The 27,921-nt window shown below is 35.5% G+C and overlaps 1 protein-coding gene across 1 annotated transcript; it reads right to left on the reverse strand.

The window, feature by feature from the left end:
- Positions 1-1,036: 1,036 nt before the first annotated feature.
- Positions 1,037-27,730, reverse strand: slc38a5b (solute carrier family 38 member 5b). Its single transcript, XM_066643626.1, has 16 exons — positions 27,556-27,730; positions 18,224-18,365; positions 17,594-17,666; positions 17,360-17,475; positions 13,180-13,253; positions 12,741-12,833; positions 11,316-11,397; positions 10,902-10,984; positions 8,798-8,856; positions 7,614-7,730; positions 7,259-7,338; positions 5,816-5,916; positions 5,564-5,688; positions 4,698-4,842; positions 4,436-4,539; positions 1,037-3,380 (listed from the first exon to the last, which is right to left on the reverse strand). The coding sequence occupies exons 2-16, from the start codon at positions 18,280-18,282 to the stop codon at positions 3,276-3,278; spliced, it is 1,416 nt and encodes a 471-aa protein (XP_066499723.1). The 5' UTR covers positions 18,283-18,365; positions 27,556-27,730; the 3' UTR covers positions 1,037-3,275.
- Between the last annotated feature and the right edge of the window lie 191 nt (positions 27,731-27,921).

Below are 27,921 nucleotides of genomic sequence, written 5' to 3' on the forward strand. Positions count from 1 at the left end.
GATTTTCTATATTTGTTGTTGATTAATATTTTATGTCTTACAGTGTAGTATATCAATGGGTTCAACAGAGTGCCAGGCCATCCCTTTCTAAGCAAATAGCCATTCATGTTTCTCCATTTTGGTTTGGGTCTACTACATGGTGTGAGCTTTCCTTTGCTTAAGCATAAACTCACCTTGTTCCTTCTGTTCCAGTTTTCCCCACACATGGCTTCCTCACTTTGAGTTTAAGAATTGAGTTTTGTGGGGCTGAATCTATTATAGTGCAAGCTGACCTGTGAATTCCCTGTGAAATGTTGTCTATCCTTAATGAATAAAACAAGACATACTTTTCCCACCATCTGAAAACTGTCAACTGACCATAATTCTTAAGACTTCCACTGGGCTTTTAATGAACCTTTAACTTTCTTGGTCTTATGCTAAAGCTCAGCAACCCAGAGTTAAACTAACTTCCAAAGAAAGTGCAAGAAATGTATACATTTTTCACAATTATAATTAATCTTTATTGAAAACTGGAAATTTATCAGTACTACCTACAATACCAGTAGAAGTAACTGACTGAAAATATACAGACATTTAGGCTTAATATTGTGTTGTATTCATTTTTTTTAGTTTAGATTTTTAACTAGTGTTCATTAGTGTATTTACTACTAGGTAGAATATGTCAGGAAACGGAAACAACATCTAGGCTTGTTTAAAGCTGCAACATATAAATTGTATGTAATGTTCCTAATGTGTTTCTTGGTTAAAACTCAAAGAAATGGAATTAATGAGTCAGGAGGACAACACACTAAAATATGATTTGTGTGTGTGTGTGTGTGTGTGTGTGTGTGTGTGTGTGTGTGTGTGTGTGTATGTGTGTGCGTGCACATGCATGCTGTGAGTCACTGTATATCCTAATATAGTCAGATTTTAAAACTAAAAGGTCTTTGTCTAATATTGCAGGGGTCTTTTCCAATATGCTCACAGTCATCAGATTTGTTCACTTGGGGACAGGATCTAAAGCACAGCCCACATTTCATAATTATTTTTCAGCATGTTTTGTGTAGTTTTAAACTTTTACACTTTTAAACCAGAAATGTCTCCAAACCCAGAAATTCTACATATAGTACAGCTTTAACCAATAGAAAGAAAGAATGATGAAAGCTGCTAGAGCTGTTTGTGCATAATTTAAGAGGCATTTTATTCACCACAAATGCAAAATTTTGTAAAAAACAAACAAACAAACAAACAAATTATCTGGCACAGACTGCAGGTTTAAGATAAACTGCACATTTAAAACAAACTGACATGGCTTACAAAGCTAACATCAGATGACTCCAGCAAAGACGTGCAGTGATCCTAGGCCTTGCACTAAAACGAGAACCTGAGGAGAAGTTAGCTTAGAACAGTTTGTAGACATAACTTCCTAAGCACTTGGATGGAGAGAAGTTAGAAGCAAACTCAACTAGGACAGTTTATACAGTTTATTACAGAGTAATAAAGTGTACAACTACAGGTGTGCTTCAGTGTGATAGCAGGTGCTTAACAGATAAAATTACCTGGAAGTTACTTGTCAATAGCAAGTTCTTCTAAAAGAAGCAGTCAGGCCATATTTGCATTTGCACGAAGGTGAACTGCTTTTGCATTTATTCTTTTGCATTACATTTTATAATTTTTTTTGTCATATTAATTTCTACATTTACTTGTTGATTTTGGAGCAAGCATATTACATTTTGAGGACTTAAAATATGTCTGTTTTAAGAGCAGTGATTTTTTTAAAAGCTCCCGATGTCACAAAGAGCATATGAATTCACAGTGTTCTCTAGACCTTGAGGGAAGCTATTTATGAAACATAGCTTTCCCTTTTGACAGAAAAATACCTGGTCTGTTCAATTGGCTCTTATGCACGGGTCAAAATATTTAATTCTGTCATAATTCATCCTTCTTATTGTTTTCATAAAACAACTTCACATTTTGGAATCTGATTTGGGCTTTGCCTGCGGCTCAATAATGCCAATAAGATTGCACTGAAAATCCAATGGGGGAGTGTTGACAAAAATGACAGAATAAGCTCTGTTTTACTAAGCTTTACTTGATGGTTCACTTTTTCCATTGGTTTGATTCTATTGATAGCCTTTTTGAAAAGCAACATTATAAATAAGCACCATAGAAGAGAAATGTATGGACATCCATCCACACGTTCAATTGGAGATTTTCTTCAGCACTGTGTGAAAACGAGTCGTACCTCCTGCTTTTTATGCAAATGAAATCCGTAATAAGCTATCTAACAAACAATAAAGCTGTCGCTGAAATGTCTAAGATTAATTATTACAAGAATTTATGACTTCATCCATTCAAGTTCAAGGCCACAATCAGAGATTTAATAATTCCGTGACTGAACAAATAAGAGTGATTTACAATGTTTAAAGCTTGATTTCTGAATGAAATACTGCTTTCTACTAAGGCACACATAATTTGCCATTACTGTTGTAAACTCAAGTCAGAATGAGGTATGACAGTTGTACTTGGCAGTTCAAACACTTTACAGGATTTATCTTCAAGAGTCAAAGCTTCACAAACACATATGGCTTTTTAAAAATCTCTGATTGTGGCTTGAATATAAATTATCAAGTTTTTTTTGTGCCTTCAAAGATGTAGACCAGATCTCAGCCTCAACCAAAACCATTCTGAGATCTTTGTTTCTGAGCAAAACTGTAGTGTGTCTGAACAAAATAAGCGGGAATATGATACGTTTCCACATCACAGCATATATATTCTTTGGCTTAGATTAGACAAGATCTAAAAAATATATAGAAAATTTTGGGAGACGTGTGAACACAGTAAGGTTTTTAACTAAAAAATGTTATTTTAATTTAATTATTTTTGGACACTTCTTTCTTTGCTGCTTCTCTGCAATCTTTAAAATTTGGTACTAACTGTATCTGTTCCTCAGCAGAAAAGTAATTGCCATTTGGATGGTAAAAACAAATGACTGAATGCAGGATCATTATCTGGGGAAACTGCCACAGGAGGGCATGACATCATCATAAACTGCCCAGATCCTTCACCACAGGACACTTCTCTTACTAATTTTAAATATGGTGAAAAGCAGGTACTCTCCTCACTCAGTGCGGTGAGAGACCAGAGATGAGATTGGGTCCAGCCTATCAGTAACTTGTTTTTTTCTTTTTCTCGCTGTTCCCTCAGACACTTGACAGGTTCTGATGAGAGAAGGCAGCTTGATGGTGTTCTGCTGAGCAGGCAAATTGGACCCCCTTTATTTTCGTGGCTGGGAATCAGTGTCCCCCTCCACTGCGGTTCTCACCATTAATCCAGTCCAGGGCTATGAAGGTTAAGCTCATGGACATGAAGATGAACCCCAGAGCTGAGAAGCAGGCGGCCTGGAAAAGACCGAACAGAAAGATAGGAACTTCTCAGAGACATACTACAAAGATCTGTTCAGATATTTCACACAAATAACTTTACTAGTACTTCGTACATGAACTTCCCTCAGTTATCAAATTCCTTTCTAAACAGGATATTCATTTTGTTGTTAAATATCAACACAGATCAACACAGCATACAACTAAATGCAAATTCTTGGTGCATATAACATATCCTCCTGAGACACAGTTTGAGAATTTCAGTCATTTTAATATGAAATAAGAGTATAAATAAGAGTATATGAGTATAATATGAGTATAATAAGAGTACTGGATGAAAAAACACGTCACATATTTTTTTCCCCTAAAACACTTTTTAGTTATTTTTTTATGAAATATCCTTTGTAGTGCACTTCAGGATGTTGTGTAGTAATTATTTTAATGTAATTTTTCTTATTTTCCATTTTGCATCAGACCCCTTCCCTTGCAAATTTCACACTTTTGGTATTATCAGTAATACTCTAGATGCACTGTATATCAGCATATACAGGAACCCAACATTCTTTTTAGGAAAAAGAATAACCCAGTCAAAAGGAAACAAGAAATTTAACTGAAAACATCGTATTTCCTATCCTTGCCAATTGTAATTCAGGTTTTTAATCTTTTTAGCCACACTAGCTAAACATGTGTCAATAAGTATAACACTTTAAAGCTAAACTTAAAAACATTTAAACAGGTGATACATAACATTATGCCATAAACTCTTTCCATGCCAGCCATAATAATTCCTTAGTAATTATATTCTAATATTTGCATTGTTCAATGTACAATGGTTTAACAGGAGATTTTCCAATTAAAAGGGAATAATTTAATACAGAAATATGGATATACATAAATTAATTTAGAAATGAGGAAATACGTATACGTATAAGTAAATGTGGAAATGCAGAAATCAGTTCAAGACGTTTAAATATTTCTGCACGTTTTTAAGACAAATATTTTTCTTTTGATAAATTTTTGTCCTCCATAAACACATACACATATTTATCTGCATGAAATCTTTCAGTACCCACCTGGACTTTTGGTCTTGATTTCATTGGTTCCTGGTCTTTTGGAACAATGCGGATATAGAACAAACCTGGGAGAATGAAGATCAGACTTGGTGCAGAAGTTGCCCCTGAAGATAAAAAACAAAACCTCTGAATGACCTCTGGATATCTCTGGATTCCAGAATACCAATCATATTTTATTGATTTCTATTCAATCTAATCAAGACTATGAAGAACACTGATTTTTTTTTTTTTTGCATGGACATGCTCATCTGAGGATTCTTACCAATGATTCCAAAGATGTCTCGGATGTTGGGAACAAAGATGACAAGCAGATTGACAAAGAACAAGAGGCACACAGCAATGCAGATGTGGCGAGCCCAGTGAAAAGGTTTCTCAGGGAACAGCAGCTGGAGCAGAGCTCGTCGAATCTGAATAAAAAGAATAATCATAAGATCATCATATTCTTTGATTCAGTCATTCATCACTGGACATGGGAAAACAAAAAGAATCTTAAATTTTTATTCTTTAAAAAAATACTATTTTGTTTCTTTGGAATTACATTTTAGTTCAGTAGTTCAGTCAGTCAACTGTAAAAATATCTATGGTGATTAAATTACAACCTCACACTTGAAAATAAACTTTAGTCAATTAGTCAAAAAAGCAGGAGATTCTGAATTTATTTTGACTTGTATTTCATTGCAGATGGTACAAAAACAAGACATTCATGCTGGGTCTAGTTAGCTTTAAGTCATTTGTTAATATTCATATGTCCCTGCCACTGAGAACTGCAACACATTCCAAGTAACGAGTCATGAGGAGAAATATTTAAATAATGCTATGTAATTTGAAACAGGTGACTTTTTTGCCAGCACCATTAATGCTAAAATGAACATAATATTGTCTTCAAAACGATATTATTTCCAGCAACACTGAATAACACAGTACAAAACCATACTCTGAAAGCATTACAATCAGGCTTTTGAATTTTTAGTAGTAATTTTCAACTTTATCTAATTTGGGGTCGTAAATTAAGTTCTGCATGATTTAGACAGTTAATGTCACAATGCTCAAGACTCAAATATATTTGAATCAGTTTGTCATGTGAGAAATAATGACAAGAAAATGTCCAACAGTGGGGAAAATTCTTACCGGAAAAAGCACAACAGGGACAGTCAGGGTGACGGCCATCAGCACGGCCAGTCGCACACAGAGGATCAGAGTGTCCAGCGGGTCCACTGTACTGTAGGTGTGCAGCAGCTCAGCCTCTGTGTTTGCTGCTCAGAAATAGAAAAATAGACACATTAAAAAGTTCTTAAGTACAAAAAAGACCTGTGGCCAAAATTGTGTATTTAGTTTATTGTATTGCAGCCATTTTTGCCTCCTTAGATGAAGTAGACCAACCATAGAAGGTGAGGTATCCAAAGATGGCTGTGAGCAGGTACATCACAAACATGGCTAGGATTGACACATTGGCAATGGCTTGCATGCGTCTCTTAGTGGGGCTGTCAAAAAATAGATAGGTGAGATAGTTAAGATCCAATTATACATTAAATTCATTCATTCATTGTCTGTAACTGCTTATTCAGTTCAGGGTTGTTATGGTTCCGGAGCCTAACCGGTACCACTGGGTGCAATGCCGGAACACATCTAGGGACAATTTTGAGTCGCCAATCCACCTACCAACATGTGTTTTTGGACTGTGGGAGGAAACCTATGCGAACACGAGGAGAACACAACAAACCCCTCTGAGACAGGACCCTGGAGCTGTGTGACAGCAGGGGGTTAGGTTCTTTGGGGCCATAAGTTACATAAACTGATCATTATTTGTTTAAGATTACTGTTTCTACCATTAACTGATGGTATAGGCTATCCGCAAATTACATTTATTTATTGTTTTGTATAATGAAATCAAAAACAAGCAAGAATCTGTTAATTCATTTGAACACATTTAACTGACAAAAGTAAAAGTGTGGGGAAAAAGGTTTGGAAAGAGCATAAGAGTGAAGTTTAAAGAATATTCTGTTAACACCATTTTTAAACATTCCGCAATATGCAGGAAAATATAAAAATGTTTAAAATAAGACAACTAAGAGTTGGGAAGTCCGGAGAAATCTCTGTCCCTGTAGGGGAAGACTGGACACCACTGATAAAAGAACATGACCTTTGAGCCCCCAGATGTCACTGCATAAGAAATTGTCACATTTCTGTGATAAATACAGTCTCAGGAGTATTCTGGAAAACCATTATCACTGAACTGCCAATTTCTCAGACTCAAGCTCATCCCAAATTGTCCAAAAGAGTGTGGAAACATGTTCTGTGATCAGATGGGTCCACATTTCAGTTTTCAGGAAAATGTATGAAAATGACCATCCAGACTTATTCGGTGAAACATACAAAATCAAGCATCTGTCAGGAATAGGGTACAGTAATGTCTACAACCTGAGTGACATGCATGTGTGAAGGTAAAAACGTGCATTCTCAGTTTATAAACAGTGAAAATCATGCATCTGTTCCAACTTGTCTGGAGTGTTTTACAGTCATAATTTTAAAAATTTGCTTATATTTACAAAATATTACCAAATGGACCAGTGTACTTCTCTTTTTGTTACTTTTCAAAAATGGGATCTTTATTTTAAGAAGTATTTTTGTAGAAATTAAAAAATTTAAATTAAGAACTGTTTATGAACATTTGACTTTGAGAGAGTGATTTAAGACTTGCTATATGGACATTTATATGGTAATACAGTATGTATTCCATTAAATGAAGCACCCAGAGTGTCTTACATTTTGAGTACAGAGTGTGTATGTGTGTTTGTGGATATGTGTGTGTATTCCTGGACATACTTGCGCAGCTCAGTGTAGATTGGTAGCACTTCAGGGTGGCACACAAAAGCAAAGGCCAGGATGGGAACTGTGTAGGCTGTCTGTAAGCCAAATAGAGAGTAACTAAAATTAAACTATTGCCTGAAGCGTTCGTGACTCATGGCACAGTCTCCACTGACACTGAATTACTGGACAGCTTCCACATTGCTTCCATAATTAGGACATCATTGGCTTGGTAAAGTGAGTGCCTGGGTTTCTATAACCTTAACCATATCAGATCACCTTTTCCAAAAATAATGTAAATATCCTTTAATCTTACTGCGATCAGTAATATATCCTTACATCAGCGAGGAAAGGAAGGAAGAGATTTACTGACCTGCTGGTTGATGGTGAAGTATTTGGCCTCACACTCTCCATCTATAGAGGCATTGACTGTGGTGAAATTGCTGAATGCCTCCAGAGGACAATCAATGTTAAACTTCTTATAGATGACCTGGAGCACAGAGAGAAGAAATGCTTATTGAGGAAATTGTTCAAATTGTGGAACTGAAATTCATGTAACTTGTTTAACTTAAAGTAAATTTAATTTCTAATTTCTATGGCCATACAAAGTTTCATATACAGTCATACGCAAAGGTTTAGACACAGGTTTGGAGGTTGTTTTTCTATTTATTTTTTTATTTTGAATCTTTCCCAGTTGTCTCCGCAATCGATAGTTCAATTCCACCAATTAGCACCCGATCACACACCATGCCACCACCTTGGGATGGTGTAGACTACTATATTCTTGCTCCAACATGTGGGTAATCAGCCACAGCTTCTCTTTAAAAATGCAAGTAATAAAACACCACAGGACAGCTCATTGTGTTGGAGGTGAGTGTTGAATGTCCATAGCTGTTGACTGATTTGATAGCTATGGACAATCAACCCTCACCTCCAACACAATGAGCTGTCCTGTCTGCTCACACTGGCTAGCACTGTTCTGGTGTGTTGGGTGAAAAGTGAAGCATCACATTGAGGCATCAATCTTTTACCCAGAGAGCAAGACCTTTTGGTGCTGTTTTGGACTCCTGTAGCTGGTTTATGCATCCTTGGGGGTTAAACTGGTGACCACTTGATGATAGGACAGACACTTAGACTACAGCATTACTTAAGAGCCCTTTGGTTTTCTAAGTGAAAATAATCACTCTCAGTGGAGCACAATTAAATATGATCATATTCTGCAAATTTTAGTAAACAAGTTCTAAATATTGGCTATTTAAAGTCAAATGTTACATACAGTTCCCTCTGTAGATGATGTGTAATTATTTTCCTAAAGATTTGCATATGACTGTATGGTCAAACAAACTTTCTCAATATTCTATATAAAAGGAACAACTTCATGTTCCTGGATGTATCTGCAACTGGAAACAAAAGCAGAAAAAATATGACATTGTAAACCTCTTCTTTTTTAACATTTAAAATGCAGCAGTGAAAGTTCTGCCAAAGCATAAAGGACTGAATCATATATTTCAAATGGTGGACTGGTGATTTTGAAATGTTGTGTTTATGCCTACTCACAGAGATGAGGAAGAAAACCATGCACGTCAGAGAGAAACCGCTGGTGTAGCCCAGATAACCTAACAATGCACAAATCTAGCATTATTCATTCATTGACTTCACAATATTCGCAATGAACAATAATTTATGGATGCAATAATTATTAGATTTACAGTGTATTTTCAGTGAAAGATAATCATGCCATGTAGTCTTATGCAGTACACTTCTAATATTCTCCAAATTCCCTCATTCAAGCAGTGGTCCCCACAAAACTGGGCTGTTCCTCTTCAATCACTGCACAACACACTTAGTCTTAAATGAACTGAAACTGTGGTTTTATCTGCATTTTTGTCATGTTTTTGCGAAGCCTGTCCACTGACCCCATGATCACTTCTTTCATGTGACTCTAAGATCACTTTCCAGGCTGAGTCAATGGCAGAATCAAATTAAAATAAATTTGATCTTTCTAATCCTCAGAAGGTGTAGCTACTGGTGAGCTCCAGGCTGCGGCTCAGAATTACACCCTGCATGAAAACTCTGATCTCCAACCACGGGACGTCTGGCAGGACATTCACTAGAGCAAAGCCAGCTCTCTGACTGAGTCCTGCTGTTCTGCTGCTTCTAAATCAGCAAACTGCTGCTCTCTCCTTCTACCTCTGATCTGCTGGACTTTAAAGGAAGAGTGTAACAAAGACACAAAGTGCCTTTGATACAATGCACTGTTTAGCACCCCCTTGTTGAGCAGTTCCTAAACACGAGTGCCAAATTTGTGTAGAATTTTAAATGGGTCTATGTATCAGTGAGTATGTAATGAATTACAAGCTAAACCCATTTGTGTGCTTTGCAAACAAATATCCTATTTACTGAATTTCCATGGGAGGTACATAGGCTTGTGGATGGCACATACCTTGATGCTAAAGAGTTAGATTAGGACACTATAAACAACGATTTCTGTTTTAAAAATATAAAAATTATAGCATTATCCTGTAAATTCTGTAATAAACTGAAACATGAAAACATTCAAATATGGCATACAGCACATTTTCAACCATTCCATTTTTCATTGTTTAGAAAACCCTCCAAATCAAGACACCAGTGTATAATATAGTATCAAACTCTGAATGTATATCTACACCATTCAACAGCCCTAAAAAAACACAATGAAAAACTACTCATATAAAGGAATAGGACTTAAAAACAGACAAGGAAAAGTGAACACCTGGGAGCTGAGTCACATGAACATAAAGAGCTCACAGGTGCAGGGCCTGGTTAAAGCACACACAAGGGAACCAAGACAAAAACACAAGGACATGACAAAATAAATGAGAGCATGAAATGAAATAAATGAAAGCACGACACTTTGCTGAAAGATTTGCTAAAATAAAATGTACTCCTATACTCAGAACATATTTTTTCAACATATAGATATTTCAACCTGAATATATCTCAGGAAAAAAGGTATGGTAGAAGTACATAATTGTCACTAAAGGTACAACCAGTGTAAATGTACATTTAAAGGTACAATAGTGATTTTAAAGTCCCGTTGCGCTCCCTAAAGGTAGATTACATTCTCTTCTCCAGAAGGAGCACTGAAGATTTGTAAACCTTCATCACCTTCAAAAATTATAATAGTACACAGGATAATATATAAAATATACTATCTATGGCAACATAAACAAAAACGTAATGTAAGTCCTGAAGGTTAAATGGGTCATAGGAAATCAACACAGTTTTAAAATCTACAATTCTAACAGAATAAGGCACAATTATGTTCCATAAAAAAAGGTACAGAATATGTAAACTTGAAAAGTACCACCACGGTGACAGTTTTCTGACAATATACAGTGAGAAAAACTGCTTTTAACTACCTCACTCCTTTAATAGGGCTACATGTACTAATTATGTTTTTATCATTTTTTGACTAATTGATATTCTTGTTCATGTGCAGTATGTCTGTTATTGCAATGCTGCCATTTCCTTAGGGAAATGTGTGTTTGTGTGTGTGTGTGTGTGTGTGTGAGAGAGAGAGAGAGAGAGAGAGAGAGAGAGAGAGAGAGAGAGAGAGAGAGAGAGAGAGAGAAGATAGAGAGAGAAAAGAATGTCACTATATATAATAACAACATACCAAGCTGCCTCATCGTGGCAAGTGGTAGAATAATACAGATGGACACAATGATGATCAAGTTGTTGCCATTGAGGAACCATTGCCTGGAGATATATTAAATAAGCCATTAATTAATTCAATCACATTCTGTCTCTTAATGTTTGGTTCATAATTTCTACCTGCTTCTCTGTGTTGAGTTAAATATCCCCAAATTATCATTTGTCAAACCATTCCCCCATGTCTTCACAAAAACACTATATTATTAATATATCTACTGTGTTTTAAGTGATAAATCTCATATTTTATGTGCAACAATATTACAATTAAGCAGTTGGCAATATGAGTATCATAAGCACCACATTACAATTGTATAACAGCTGTCTAATTGTTAAGTTAATTAGCATCTTATTCTAAGAGTAATATGTTCCCTCTTACCCAGTGCTCTGCTGAAGGCCCAGAAAGGCTTGAATGACCAAAGGTAACTCGTATTTCACAATGAAGAGGTAGCTTGACATCGCTGAAAGAAAAAAAAAGAGAGAGAGAGAGAGAGAATATTTTTCTATATAAAACAATCAACACACAGCAAACTCTTCACAGCCCAAAACCCTGGGGCTGTGTTACAGCAGTACTACCAGTTGCGCCATTGTGCCACCCATAAATAGACCAATGCCTCAAAATTATTTCAAACAAAATATTGTTACATTTGCTTACACTGAATGTAGCTAAAAAAGTTCCTTCACCTGTAAGGTTGCTTTTTTTTTAGATACAATGTTTAGTTTATGAAAATAAAGTGATTCCAAGCTTTTAAATGGTGGTGTAGGTAGTAGCAATATGTTACACTAAATGTATATTTGTTGACTCTAAAACAACTAAAAATAGACTTTCAGAGCACCGCTATGAATGCTATATGACATCCTAAAGAACAGCCTAAAAGTGTAGAAAAACAAAATTAGGCTGGCATGCAAAATTACCACAACCCATTCTATCTGAGGCCCAGCCTATGCCCATTTAGCACTCATCACACATCAACTGATGGCAACCACATGTCACAGATAATATTTAAGAAAGCATCTGCCTTGACTGAATAGGAGAGGAGCGCATGACTGGCTCTTTAAAATTAAAGGAAAAGGGCACTAACTGACACAGCATCAAGAAACATCAGAATATATCAAGTAAACTTACTGATTTTAAAGAGCCCATATGCCACATGTATCCATATATTGTCACATAACAAGTTTCCAACATCTGAGTCTTAGAATTTAACTCAGTGTTGTAGCTGCACCTTTGTGGATGATGTATTAATCATTTTAACAAAAGGGGAAATTACTGTTGTTAAGTGAATAAATGTAAATTTGCTGATTTGTATAACATAAAAAATTTGCTATTTTAATAAATATAAATAAAAGGCTATTTCAAGGGCTGCAGCTTATACGCCATATATAGACCATATTGACAAATTTATTTGATTTGATCGGTAATGCTGGTTGTAATTTCATGACATGGGCTTTTAAAATTTTTAAGTGTGTTTAGAATATCATCCCTGAAATTTTCACATTAAGATCAATCAACAGCAATTCTGCAAATTGACTTGGAATAAAATCTATTTATATTCATTTCTATTAAAATTTGAGAATTTTTTTATTTCTCCTGTAAAGATACCATTTTGGAGATACATGTTTTATGTTAATTTTTTATTGATTGATTGGTTGGTTGATTGATTGATTGACTGGTTGCCCAGTGATGTTATATTATGTATCATAAATTGCATATAGAACCAAATGATATGACTGATAGTTTTAACAGAGAGGATCTCTGTTAATAAGCATGTGAAATTATAGCAGGTCTGCTTCACTTACTCACCTCCTATGTTGTGCATTGTTATGACAACTGCAGCCAGTATTTTTCCAGGGTGTCCGAATGCTCGGTTGCCAAGCTGCTCATATGCACGGATACCTGCCCACAGAGCAAAATATTCAGCAACACAGACGTTTTGGTCAGCCCACACCCTGAGATATTACATATTACATTTTGCTGTACTTAAAAGTTAAAGTAATGAATGTCATAGTACATAAGGCTATATAAGACCTACACAAACATTTTACGATTAATGACACAAACTTACATTAACATTTATAAAGGCTTATGCCAAAAAGTATGTTTTATTCAACTTAATTCTAGGAATTCCTGTAAAAAAAATGATACTTGGATTAGGTTTTTAAAGACGTTTAGGTTTTTGTCAGTTGTCATGACAAGCTTATGTATGCGTTGTATCATTTTTTTTATCTTAAATATACCTTACCCACAACTCCAGCACTCCTGAGGAGGAGATGAACGGAGTAAGATGAAAGAACAGCAATGCAGGTCAACAAGAATCTATAGACAAACACACAAATAATGTCCTTTATATATTGAGAGAATATGTCGACACATAACAACCCTACAGCGTGAGCCACCCTAACAGCTGGTGATAACAAGGAAAAATACAAAAACTGAAGCTTTCATATTCCAAAGTAAACTGAATGCAAATATCATTCTGCTGTTTAAATAATTAGATATATAATTGCAATTAAACACCATTGAAATATATGTTGAATACACTGCAAAACTGCAAGAATAAAAATTAGTGGGGGGGCTTTAACCATGCCACTTTTTTAAGTCAGTCTAATTGTCATAAATTATTTTATTTTTTATTTTAAATATAATTACAATTCTATATGTCAGATTATGGGGACCAAAATCTGTTTACATTGTTTACACATTCACATTTTCACATTATGTATTTGTCTTCCTTAAGGGGACAAAACCATGACCCATATAAAGTCATACATTTTAGGTGAACAACTGTTAAATTTAAGATAATGTTATTATGGTTAGAGTTAGAGATAGGGTTAGGCTAACAGTAGTTATGGTTAAGGTACGGGTATGTCACTTTGAAATGAAGAAAAGCCTGTGTGTGTTTGAGACTGTATTTGTGAGCATTTCTGTAGTGCGTACACAACAATATACCACCCTTATATATCACCCATGTTCACAAACACACACTTCATATATATATATTATTTTTATGTGTCAGCAGTGGCCTTGTTATGTGAAGTAGAAGCAACACAAGTAGGTGCTACTGAAATTAACTTCTTCTTGCATAAACATTTCACATCCTGTAGTACACTTAGCTGTATGCAGTGGTTCAGAGAGTGCACCTCAGACACAAACATGCATAGGAAATGACTGCTGTTTCCCACTGCTGTTCATGTTTTTTTTTCTTCAAGTATCTTTTTTTTTTTTTTTTGGGGGGGGTGGGTGACATTATGTGCTCTGGATAAAAAAAAGAAAATCAAAACAATAACAAGTGGACCATACAGATTGTTACTAGTAACAAGTCCAAAAGCTATGTTCTGTCACAGCATGTGTGCCAAAAGTAACATACACTTCTGGGTTGGCAAAATTAATGCTAAACCATACTTATAATAATATATGCTGCCTTCAAGATGATATCTTTTCCAGGCACACCCACTCACATTTCAACAAGACAAGGCTAAAGCACATTCTACATTCAGTAAAAGCATGGCTATGTAAGAAGAGAATGTGGGTAGTGGACTGGACTGCCTTAAGTCTGGATTTATCCCCAAAACAGAATGTGTGTTTTCCATACAAAATACCAAAAAGTTTAATAAAACCAGACATGGTTCATATGTGTGTTTACCTCAGTGATATAAGTTTAATATATGACACTAAAAATACCTTTATAATCCATATTAAATTCATGTCTTATCTGAAATATATAGCACTGCATATATGCATAGTATTTTCTGGGTGTCTGAGACTTTTTCCACAGTAGTGTATATATTATGATATTATTATCTAACTAGCTATATGTTAAATATAATATGTGATAAGCAGTGAAACCTCACTGCTAGCTTTTAAGAAGCATCATTTGATAAATAAATGAATTATAACATCTTGCAAAAATACATATTCTTTTATTTAAAATTAATAAAGAAATAATAAATCTATTGTTGCTACGTTACCAAGCTGAAATAATTGCTATTGGCTTTTTTGAGTTTAATTGGTTAATCTGGCTGTCATTCAAGAAATTGGCCAATGGGAATTGAGCCCGCCTCTCAGCCGTTAGGTTTGAAAGTTCCACCTTTTACTTGTTTCTATCGCTACTCTGTTATTGGCTCGGTCTAAATATATTTTATATATATATATATATATTTTTTATATATTTTTTTTCATATGTCCGTCAAATTTTTACTTTAAGCGAACTGTGCGATGTCAAAAGAGGAAAAAAACTTGGAATATGGACAAAAAACAATTTAGTGGGGCTTTGTTTAGACAAGTGGAAAAAACAGGTAAGTCAAGAAAAGACTTTCCTTGTAATTTTTGAGTTATGAGTTAGCTAGTTCCAAAGCTGCAGGAGAATAATAACGATTAACTACAAGTGTGTGCTCCGTTGGTTATCAGTAGGCTTCCCACTGATAAGGTTACAGGTCAGTAAAGGAGGAGATATCAATCTAAATATCAACAAATCAAAATTAGATCAATCAGACTTGTTGTCACGTCACATTAAAACAGGTGTAAAAGTGAGTGAAAAACTTGTCCCTCAGTAGTAGGAAGTACAGTATATACACGCATTAACATACACTATAACATAATATGATAAAATTATTCCTGTTACTAATTAAGATAATGTTCTCAAAGTATCCTGTTTCATTAAATTTATGTATGGCATATGAAACACACTTTAAGATTTTAAGCTTAATGAATTACTAACTGAGCAAAGGAAATTGTTAACTTTTTCACTTTTTGTGTTTTACAGATAACCCACATATTGTCTTGCACCCAGTGTGGGGCTCGAACATCTCAGATGAGACTCAATGTGAAGAACATCTGAATGACTGGCAAGTGAGACTAAACTTTAATCCATTCTTCTGGATTAAAAAAGAAATTCCTCTAATGCTGGCACACACTTTTGTGAATAAATCATCTCACATCTTTCTAAAATTTGAGCTAAGGAAACACCAGCAGTCAGGAGGGGCTGTGGAAATAAAGACTGAAGAATGTCAGATAATTTAACTGAAGAGTTTTGTGTCCAGTGATTCCGGGTAGGCCCCGGACCCGCCGCGACCCTGAATTGGATAAGCGGTTACAGAAAATGAATGAATGAACTGGAGAGTGTGCTTGGTTTTCATTGCAGTAATTATTTTAATATTTGTAAAAATCTTTTTAAAAAAAGGGTTTTCCTGCAAAACCTTAAATGGCATGTTTTTTAAATGTATTGTATTTTTGCATGTTATTTGAATTTGTTTGTTGATGTAAATACATTTCATTATATGCCTAAGGTATTTGGGAAAAAATAAGTTCCCCTACTATTTTATGTATCCCAGACTATGATCTGAGTGTCAACAGTTTCTCTTGGGTTCTTCATTTTAAGCTTAGTTAAATACTCTGAGCAAAAGGCAGTTTTATGTTTTTGCTTGGATGTCCACCACAGCTTTTAGCACCATCACTTAATTACAGGTGTTCAATTATAATAACTGATGGACACATTTGTAAAATAAGTGTTTCTCTGCAGAACTTTTAGTCCCACCTCTTTAGGGAAGGTGTTATTTATGTGCATGTCTGTGTTATTTATAAAAATTATTTTTTTTCTGCAATAGATTTAATTAACATTTCTGTAAATTTATCATGTTTGCACCTCATGAAAACTTTTAGAAATAGACTATTTTTACCTTTCTTTTGTTTGACTTTTACTGCTGCAAGTAACGAACATTTTCTTTTACTATTACTCATTTATATACATATATATCATGTATTACGTAGTATATATAGTAACAGTAGCGTTTCATACATGTTGTAATGTAAAATATTGCATAAAATCCTGCAACAATAGGATGTCAGACATTCATTATTCATGTTAAAAACACATTTATAACATTTAATTCCACTAACATTTTTTAACTATAATAGGTGAATTTTATATAAAACATGATCTATAAGAATCAGTGTAAAATTTAAGGAACAACAAGCTACACACATTTCGTATTAAAATCATATGTTCTCACATATAGTTAAAATATAAGGTTTACACAATACTCAGTGACATTACACATGGCACAATGACATCAGTCACAATACTCAGATACATGTTAGCAAATCCAGGCATCTGTTAGTCAACATAAAAGAATTAGGCAGAAAATGTTTTCCTTCAAACATTATGAATTCTAATGACCCTGTGTTTGCATCAGTTGGAAAACAAATGGTGGCTGGCTTCATATGTCTTGGCTTCACATATCAGGAAGAATGCAAGTCGTCACCCCTGTAGCTTGGCAGCCTTGTGAATCGGGGAATCCTAACTAACAAGAGGAATTGGCAATGACTAAAATTGGTGAGAAATAGGGGATGAAGAAAACTCTGTGTTTGTTTGCAGTGGTCTATATAGTGACCTGAAATATATAAAGTGACTGTAAATTACTCACAGGAAGAGGACAATGCCAGTGTTGGACATGGCATACGACAGACCCAAAATTCCACTGCCCATGATAGCATTACTGAGATTAAACACAGACATCCCAAATGAAGTCTTCCCTTCAAACTGCCAGAGACAGAGAAGCACATTCAATAACAGCATAATAATTCCTACAAAAACGACCAACTGCAAAAATTATATAACAGTGTTAAGTAATATAACAGGTTTACAGTTTAATACATACATCTGTGAACTGAGGTGCTTTCTTCCCATTGCTGCTTTTATGTGGCAAAAATTCCTCTTGCTCTGGTGACAATCTGCAAATATGAAAAAACAAAAACATTAGTATCAACTTTGCATCTTTTACTATTGTAACTAATATGGACAGTTATTTAGATACATTTAATACATAGAGAGAGAGAATCCCCTGGAAATATCTGCTGTTAAATCTTGCAAACTATGAAACTGTTATTGTGATAAAACCAGGATAAAATGTTTCATTGATGTGAAGCACAATAGCAAACTCTTGTGGATGTGATAAATGTGTGTATGTGAGTAAATACTAGCCAGTGCTAGTACCTATGCACCTAAGGTGCTATGCACCTAAAATTTGTTATATTGAAATTGCAAGATTTGTGAGTCAGATAAGAAAACATAAATTTTTTCAGCCATAATATTAGGCCAATTTAATGCAAATTATGGCTATCAACAGATAATAAGTAAAGAGTAGTAAAGAAATGCATCTAGCGAGCTGTGTGTTTGTTTGTTGTCACTGATTGTTGATGTTTGTACGGCATCACAATAGTACAACAATGCATTCATTTTTAATTAAGTGCCAAAAAACTAATAAAAGGCTTTTCAGAAGAACATTTACCCATCTTCCAGATGCTGAAATTCATGGTGGTGACCATTTGCAATTTTCGGAAGTTCCATCTTTTTATTTTTTGTATTAGTTCTTTGTAAAAAAGGAAATAAATGTTCTGTTGAATAAAGAAGTTCTGTTGAATAATGTTGATCTGAAAGAGAAAAACAAAGCAGAGTACACAGGATTAATTTACTTTTTTTTTGTTTGTTTGTTTTGCATTACATTAACCTTGGTTGTAGGTTCATTCGAGCAAAAGGAAGAATTTGCCAAATGCAGATTCTCAATATTTAAGTGATACCACATTGGTGTTCTTAAGCAAAAAAAAAAAGAGATATTTAAACATAGCACAAAAAAGTAAGGAATTTTGTGTTTGGTAGATTATTTCTTTGTTGCAACAATACTTCTTGGCCATAAATCATATACCGTTGGAAAGCGTGTTAATTTCCCTTTTAAATGGTGCCACATTTGTAAGGAACATGCATTTGTGGGATGAGCAGTAGAGCTGAGTTATGTGGGTTGCGCCCATGAAAAATTTGCCAAATTCTCTCTGCCAGTGCCAAACAGCTTATTTTGTTTGATGGTGTGGGGCGGCATCTCCCTCACTGGAAAACAAGGCTTGTCATCATTGGCGACCATTTCAATGCAGAGATATTGAGAAGAAATTCTGCAGCCAGTGGCAATCCCATATCTCCAGTCTAGAACCGAACTCTATCCTCCAAAATGACAAAGCTTGCCCCCACAGTGTGGGGTTTATCAGAGGCTACCTCCAGAATTTGGAGGAATGAACGGCCAGCTTGCAGTCCTGACCTCAATCCCACTGAACACTTGTGGGATTGGCTTGAGTGTACTGTTGGTGCCAGAGTGACCAATACAACCATGTTGTTTGACTTCCACAAATGCTGGTTGAAGAATGGGATGCCATCACACAGCAGTTTGTGACCAGCATGAGGAGGAGGTGCAAGGCTGTTGTGGCTGTTTATGGTTCTTCCACACACTACTGAGGCTCCTGTTTGTTAAATGAATAAATTATTAAATTGCCAATATGTCTTGTTTATTCAAACTTCAATCACATAGTCCACCACACACCAAACAAGTCAATGACAGAATAAGCTGTTTGGCATTGGCAGAGAGGATTTGGCAAATTTTTCATGGTCACAACGCATATTCTCAGCTCTACTGCTCATCCCACAAATGTTCTTTACAAATGTGGCACCATTTCACTATTTGTGTGTTTGTTTTCTTTGAAATCTCACTAAAATTTTAACAGATCTCAAGGTGGATGTATTAGTGTTGCCATGTGTGTTTTTTTACTGTGTACTGATTGGTGGGTTAGAGCTCCTGTTTCAGGAGAGGAGACAGCTGCAGTTCTTAGGCGATCTGTTGCTTAAAAACAACTCAGTGGTTTAACCAAGTGTAAGGCAGCCAAAAGACAAAGACAGTTCAGTTCAGGAGGCTGTTCTCTAATAGGTGCTCAAGTGTGTACATTGCTTCCTGCATGGGGCCCATAACAGTGTGGTATGTGAGGTTTAGCACTCAGCGTTTTGTTTTTAGCCCAAGTGATAAAAATCAGGATAAGAGGCAACATATGCTCTGCTCACTGAAAACACTGAACTACTGTAGGATTCTCCTGCCATTATGTCACACCACAAACAGCTCTATATAGAACTATTAAGTTTCCACATCTTACATTTTCTTCTACTTCATTGTTTTCCCTAACCTTTACTTATGGTGTTTATGGTTTCACATACCAAAACCAGTCATGATTCATTTTTACATTTTGCAACCTCTCTTTATCACTTAGAATTCAACAGCCTGTTTTCATTACTATGCCTTTAAAGCTATTTAAATGCCTGCCTTATTATTGACTACCCTTTAGTGCACCTCATTCACAGAAGAAGTCTGGGTAGAAACAGTCCTTGTACCATGAATGGAGAATGCAAACTGCAGTAAGCTGAATGGTGGATCTTTGTAAATGTGTTGTGTTTTACTGACATATATGAACCTTGTGGACTGGGAATAAAAGAGTACATTTTGAGATTTTAACAACATTTACTCAGTTTAATCCATAAGTGACCCCCCCCCCCAAAAAAAAAAAAGAAAAGAAAAGAAAACTTCAGTATACATAAGTGCTTGTTCACATGCTACTTGGCAACGTATGTTGGAAATGTAAGACTTTTTCCATACTGATAGGTGAGGATTACAAACTGAGATTTCCAAACTTTTGTATATGACTGTTGATCCAATCCAAAAACTATTGATTTAAACACCCACAGAAGGTCATGGTATTTTCCACTGGTCAGAGTGCTACTACTATGTTGTTCATTAACCCAACTGGACAAAACCCAGCGTTGACCACTCACCTTTAGGAATTAGATATATGATGATGATTTCACTGAGCTCAAGTGACTTGAATCATAGGCCTCAAACAAAAGGAAAAAGTGTAGACAAAGTTCCCTCTACCTCTGTCCCTCTTTAGGGTCAACAACTTTCCATCTCTGAATTTATTTCAGACAAAAAAATATTAACAAATATCTGAGTCTGAGTTGGTGGCAGGATGCTGAGAAAATCTGTGCGAAATCTCAACATGGCACATCACTGTTTGATATGAAATTTACACACTTATGCAGCTGGGTTTTTTTCCAGGTAGTAGAGCTGGATACGTGGCTCAGAGAGCTGGAGAAGCTTGGACAGTGTCCAGGAGAGGCTGCCAGCTGCAACACCCCCCCACCAACAACCCGCCAGCACAAACACAAACTCTCTCTCTCTCTCTCTCTCTCTCTCTTTCTGATCTCAGCCTTGTAGATTATAAGATTCACTTCAGCAACTTGCTGTCAACACATGGCCCTTCACATGCAGGTCTTTCCATTATCAAGAACAAATAAAATGTAAGGTTATATAATGTAAGGTTAAAATGTAAAATTCACTTACCAATAGTACAATCATTATAAACCCGGTCTGTTTTAGAATTATGTCCTTATATATGAATATGGCAAAAGAAAAACATGAAATAAATTCTGTGATAAAGCATGCGATAGAACTGCAGAAGCTCTGATTACACTAAAAGGCAAAAACATTCACCTGCACTGAATTGGTAAACTTCACCAATTTAATTAACATTTCATATGTTCTGTGATATAAACCTGATAGTCGTATAATAAAGAAAAGTTTAAAGAAGTATCCACTACAATGTTAAATTACTATAATGCATTACCATCAAGCTAACTGTCTTTTTTTGTTCATTTTCCCACTTAGGGTTTAACAGGGCTGCACTAAAACTACACACTCTTTAGAAGCTTGTAAGATATTAAGATAAAATACCTCTCATTCAGCACATACTTAAAAACTGAATAGACACTAAATAACGTTGGAGGAAGAGTTCAAGTCGGCTATCTCTGGCATACTTCAGAAAATAAGCATCAGATTCTCAGTTTAAAGTAAACCAGTATTCGGTTGTCCAAGTAATCCATAAAATAAATGTAAGTATTATAAATTATGGGGAAAGAAAAGTCTAAAAGACATCAGATAATGAATATGCCATCTGGTTTCTAAATCTAGAAGTACATGTTTAGTGGATCTAAACATATCATGGGAATAATACACCTACATGTGTTAGGAATCAAGTTCAGCTATAAAAACATGTTGATTTGTGGCTCACACTTAACAGAACAGTTGCCATATAATCAGCAACCTTTTAGAAAATTAAAATATTTTCTTCAGTCTGATTAAATATAGAGTTTGTCCCCGCTGATACATTTTCAAAATAATAGGCATGTGCTGTACATGACTACATCCACATGTCAGTTATGCAATGTTTGTATATCACTGGATTAGCTGTCTTGTGTTAAAACTCACACAGCGGTGAAGTATATATCAACCTGAAATGTTACATATTATACTGAATGTTTTAACTGACATGTTACCTAGTGTAAACCAATAAATAAAATGTTGAGAGTTAAAATATTACTCATGATGTTATGTTAAAAATAATATTTTAAACTGAGACTCTGGAATGTGTGGATATACATGCTTGTTAATTTGAAACCAACTGGGCATAATTACTGAGGGAACAATTTGCTAACAAATTTAGGAGTTTAAAACCAGAAAATTATATGACATACAGTGCAGTCTGTAAATAATTGGACAATGACAACAGCAGTTTTGTAGTTTTGGCTCTATGCAGCATCAAATTGGTTTTGAAATGAAGCAATGGCTCCAAGTTTAGAAAGTAAGTGTTTGGGGTTACTTATATGTAGGTGGAATTATACAGGAATTACAGCATATTTCATGCATATTAGCTTTTATATATCCATGAGTATTTGAGCAAATGTACAACCATCTGTGATCATTAGTCAGTGGTCTAGCCCCATTCATCCTATGACTTTTTACTTCATGCTTGTTTCATAGGATGTTTGCCTTCAGTCTTGTCTTCAGAAACTGAAATTCATGCTCAGTGGGATCCAGGTCATAAGACTGCACTGGCCCGTCAAGAACATTCCATAGTTTGGCCTTGGGAAAAAAAATCTCCATAGTTGCTTTAGCAGTATCATTTGTTTATTGCTTCACTTGAGGCATTTTCTGTATCTGAGCAGTTATGATGCTACTGTTTATGATTCATCCTGCAGCTGTCAGCAGTCATGACATCAAGATCCAGGTAATCCAGTTCCACTGGCATTCATATAATACAGGCCAGCATGTTTAGTTTTTGGTTCTTTCATTTCTTCACATTTTACTTTTCCCATTCACTCTCATGCAACTAATTCCTCTTGTATTTTCATAAAAAATTAGAGTGTATTTGTAAGTTCCAATACTTTTATTTTTTAATGCATAGTGTTCTTGGTCTGTTTATAATGTTGTTTGGTTGAAAGTATTCTTACTTCATTCTGTTCTTGCTTCTTAACAATGTCAACTTAACTATTTATGTCTAATCAATTTAGCAAAACATTCTCCTTCATTAACACTGAAATTGCTTTAGTTCTCGTGATGAGAATCACCAGCAACAGACTGCAGACGGACACATCCCATCTGGATTCAACTTGACTATTTTGTTGGTTCTGGTGTGCATAAATGAATGCTACAGTGACTCAGAGCTGGCCAGCAAAACACAGTCCCTTGAAAGGGAGGAACTGTGCATGGACTGTGACTGCGAATATGTAGTTTACTCAATATAGATGCAAATACCTTTATACTATGACTGACATTCATTATATTTTACAGTTTATAGAATATTCTGTCCAAAATGTATTACACAAAATGCACACAAAAAGTGTTTTTTTACACACAGTTTTTCATTTACCCCAGATGTGGTCAATTTCAGCACCTGTTGAGAAAGAGAGTCTAATAACTTTTGTGGCCAGAAGTAAAGCATGAGGAGCAGAGAAGCTGTCTTTTAAGTTTCACTTGTCTTCACCATATTTAATCAGTATCCTTTTTTCTCAGAACTCATTGTGTTTGTTTTGCTCGATTTAACTTCATCTTTGTACTCTTACATAAATGCAGGTCCAGTGTTTGGAGAAAATCAGACTGGTCCAGCACTGATTCTGGAGAAACTTAGGCAATGAGTTGGGACAACCCGGAAGTGCTTGCTATCTGTGTATGACTCAGGACAAAATCCTCATTTTGTCCTCAGGCTTACACAGATCACAAAACAGTGACTGCATTGTTCTATTTCAGAGTTTGTGGGTTGGTCTGAGCTCCAGATCCCCAATTGTTGTGCTAATGCACACAAAAAGTGTTTTTTTTTTTTTTCAGAATGTCCCCTTTAGCACTAGTTTCAGGACACAGTATGACTTAATTTAATCTATACAAATGAACAAAACTTTAAAGTGTAGCTAAAAGCATTGGTCAGCAATTATGGACAACGGGTGTTTGACTGACCCCACTTTGTGTGTGCTTGGGTTTGACAAATGAGTGTCACATTATTTGCATGATTTCTGTTACTTTTTTATATAAATACCAGTTCTGATATTTTGAATATACCTACTGAAGTTATATGTTTATGAAAATAATTGCACATATAATCTGGCTTGTCTAAATGATGTGTGTGCATGTGATTGTGAGAATTTGACATATGGTGTCTAAAATGGCTGGCTATTGCATTTAGCTAAATATTTATTCTAAAGTTGTATTCTTTTTTATACTGAGAGTAAGTTGTACTGTGTCATAAAATTTAAGTCTGTGCAACATTAATGAAGGCATGAAAGTTGAGTTTATTGAGGAGTCTGTCATGTATCAGGATTTGAATGATTACTAAATTTACTAGTAATTTATCATGTCTTGACAGTGCTAAAATATTATTGCACACTCACTTTCTTCATATTTGTTAAACACAGATATAACATGTGTGCACATTTCACAAAAAAAATTATCTATCCTGATTCTTTCACCCCTCTTCCTGGAGACCAAATAATCGACTGTGAAAAAGAATACAGCCTGGTCCTGTGATCCTCTAAGAACTGACCCCCAATTCAATTCACAGCATGTACGTCACTGGACGTCATAGTGTGTTGTAATCCCACATGTCTGTGTGTTTGAGTCAAAAATGTTAGCTGGCAATGAACAGTGACAGCCGTCTGGCCAAACAGTTTGGACTCCCAGGGAGTTATTTGTTTAACCTTCTTAGCACCCAGCTATAACATTTAGTAAAGTGGGTGGAACTCATAGTTAGAGGGAATGATGGGGGAGGGTGCAGTAACACCCCTTAACCCTCTCCTTGCTTCCGCTGATAAGAGACAATTGCTGATACTCAAGTAACTTTCTTCGAGGTTATTGGACTTGAGGTATTAACCCCCCAATAATTATAACCTCTTACTCATTCATTCTGATAATAACAAAATATAAACATTTTAAGTTTGATTACTTTAACATATTTGACGACTTTAGCCTATTTCTTTAGTTGGTGTATGCCATTTTTAAACAGAATTTCAGTAGTTTGCTGTTTCTCAACATCTCCAATGTTTAAAGAGGTTTTAAATGACCTTTAAATGGAGTAGAGCCTTTACAATTTAGAAATGCTTTACTCTTTTCCTAAAATGATTCTTCAAAAATCCATTATTAAACGGTTCTCAAAAGAACCAAAGAGTTTTTTTTTCTATAGCATATCTCCACAGGGATTTTTACAAGAGTGCTATTGGTTATATTGACAACAATTTAGTCAAAAGTGGTCAAACCAGAATGTTTCTTTTCTGCAGGACTGACACATGTGCAGCCATTTTGGACCTATACTAAAGCTGTTCTGATGTCATCTGTGCACTCTACACTCACTTACTCACTAACTGTTATGTGAACTCCCTCTCTCTCTCTCTCACTCTCACTCTCTCCACCCATTTCACAAACATTCCTTGCTCTCTTTCTTCCATTTCCATGCTTCGGTTCTAGCAGCCTATAGACGCTGACTCTCTCCCTATTAGGCAAAAGTAGGGTCTACTGCAAAACTTTCAAAAAAGACCCAAACTAGAAGTCTTTTCCCTGCAACACAAATGCTCTCTTTATGGCCCTTTCAATAACGTGTTGGACGTGCCTGTGCTTGAGTTTCTGAATTTCCCATGGGTCTGTGCAATTTCTGCCTTTGCTGAAACACTAGGCCCCAGACATCTGTTTGATAGAGCACATACTTGGACTAAACCATGAAAAACGTCCTCTACAATTTGTACTTGGACATATTTCAGTAAAACCAAAATGAGCAGCTAGTACTGCCTCAGTTAAAACCAAAAAAAACAAAGCAAGTTTTTTTTTTTCATTTTGACCATATTCATGCATACGGTCATGTGGTTGGAAAGCAACAGTTGTGGAGCTGGCATATGAGGAGTTATTGTAGATTACACAATGCCTTGTCTATCAGCACTTGATATCTACTCTCCAGCTGCTGGACTTCCCTGGTCATAACAGTGGAGGGTCAATATGTCCAGGACGTCCGCTCTGAGAATCTAAGGAAGCCACTTGTTGCAAACGAATTGTGTGGGTCAGAACTTCAGTTTCAATTCCACCACAAGTTCAAGAACAACAAATTAGCTACATTCCACTTAAGTTTCCACTTGATAGTGAGTTCTTTGATAAGACTGGTATTCTAACGCATATTTCTGGATCACAAATCCTGCATTTTGTCCAACTTCTTATCCCACTATGCATAAAACCTTGTATGCTGAAAATACCTTTCATATTTTCATATAGCACCACTCTTTGGGTTTAAAAGATTATGCAATCACCAGACACCTCTTCATGGGGCCATTTCCAAGTATTGTACAATTCATTGCAACCCCGTAAGGCTGTGTTGATAACGTTCCCACCCTCAAAAGCCCTAAAATGAACGTTAACAGCATGTAACAGTAGCAAACTGTTGCTTCTGGGCAGATTCACAGCCTAAACAAATGTTAATTAAGATCAATTGACCTTATGGTTTTAACAGCATGTTTTTTTTTTTTGGTTTTGTTTTTGTTGTTTTTTTTTCAACCAAAATAACTTATTGGTCGTGCACATATAGGTAAAAAAAAACTAGAGGTTAACAAGTTTATCTGCATAATCACACAAAGATTTACAGCAATACTACATCTAGAGTTAGGCTGATTTTCAACTTTGCAGACAGGTACTAACTGTACCTTACGTAACAAATTCTGAGCTTTTTTTCCACACTAATTCAGTCCAAGCAGACTTGAATCAACAAAACAAAAGAGTAACCTTTCTTTAGTAGCTATCTTTACTAATCATAAAATAAATGTTGGTGCACAAATTGTATTGTTAAAATAAAAAGAAGCCAAACAAACGAATGGTGATAATACAGAGTATAAAAATAATTCTCGATGTTATAATTAGTACCAAAACCTAAAGGATTTAGACAGTCTTTAAAGAATAATAGGAGTCTGGAGCGAAGGAAATAAATGTGTCTTTAACTGTTCCTTTCCTTTGCCTAAGAAAAACAATTACCAAGTTCCACACTCACAAACACACATATATAAATGGGTGTATGTGTGTGTATGTTTGTGTGTGTGTGTGTGTGTGTGTGTGTGTATGAGTGCGAACATTGCATGGAAAGGAAACTTACTAAAAATGTCCAAATATTTATAATTACCACACATTTTTTACAGTGTATTATTGTACTTTATGGACAACCCACAAGAACCAATTGTCTTATTATTTTAAATTCCCTCTGGGTGCCAACACATTCAGGCAGAATGAAAGTAGTTTATTAACAGCAATAATAATAATAATAATAACAACTTAAAGCATGTAAATAGGGAAACAGGTGGAATACTACTACAAAGTATTTTCCTGTCAAGAACATGAGTTTGTTTAATGGCCCCATTCTCCCTGGTACAATCTGAAGGTCTAAAACAAAAGGAGTCTCTCACCTTTAAAGCAGGATATGAGGCTTTCTGAGTGTAGGAAGAGCTGAAGTAATCTCAGAGAAGTTTTGTTGTTTGAGATTTTGCCTTTTTTCTTCTATTTGAGAGAAGACTTCAGGTAGAACCAAAGGAGAGAGAGACAGAGAAGACACTATGGATCCAGTGAAGGGTGCAAGAAAGCAGGAGGGAAGCACATGTGTGGGGGGAAAAAGCAAAAAGGGAGGGTCGTTCACAACTGCAGGCTCAAATTTCTTGTGATGTCACACATACTACTGAAGTCACTCCCAGATGAAGCTAAAACAGAAGTCTTTTTTTCCACAGCATGTCTGTGGAATTTCAGACTAAAGTAGAGCTGCAGTTTAGCTCAGTTTT

This window comes from Hoplias malabaricus, chromosome 14 (assembly GCF_029633855.1).
Source record: "Hoplias malabaricus isolate fHopMal1 chromosome 14, fHopMal1.hap1, whole genome shotgun sequence".
In the NCBI taxonomy this organism is placed as follows: domain Eukaryota; kingdom Metazoa; phylum Chordata; class Actinopteri; order Characiformes; family Erythrinidae; genus Hoplias; species Hoplias malabaricus.

Coding starts and splice junctions, on each gene's coding strand:
- slc38a5b (XM_066643626.1), bottom strand. CDS start 18,282: ATGGAACTTCCGAAAATTGCAAATGGTCACCACCATGAATTTCAGCAT. Junction 11,398..12,740: donor AACAATGCACAACATAGGAG/GTGAGTAAGTGA, acceptor TTTTTCTTTCAG/CGATGTCAAGCTACCTCTTC. Junction 5,689..5,815: donor TGGATACCTCACCTTCTATG/GTTGGTCTACTT, acceptor ATTTCTGAGCAG/CAAACACAGAGGCTGAGCTG.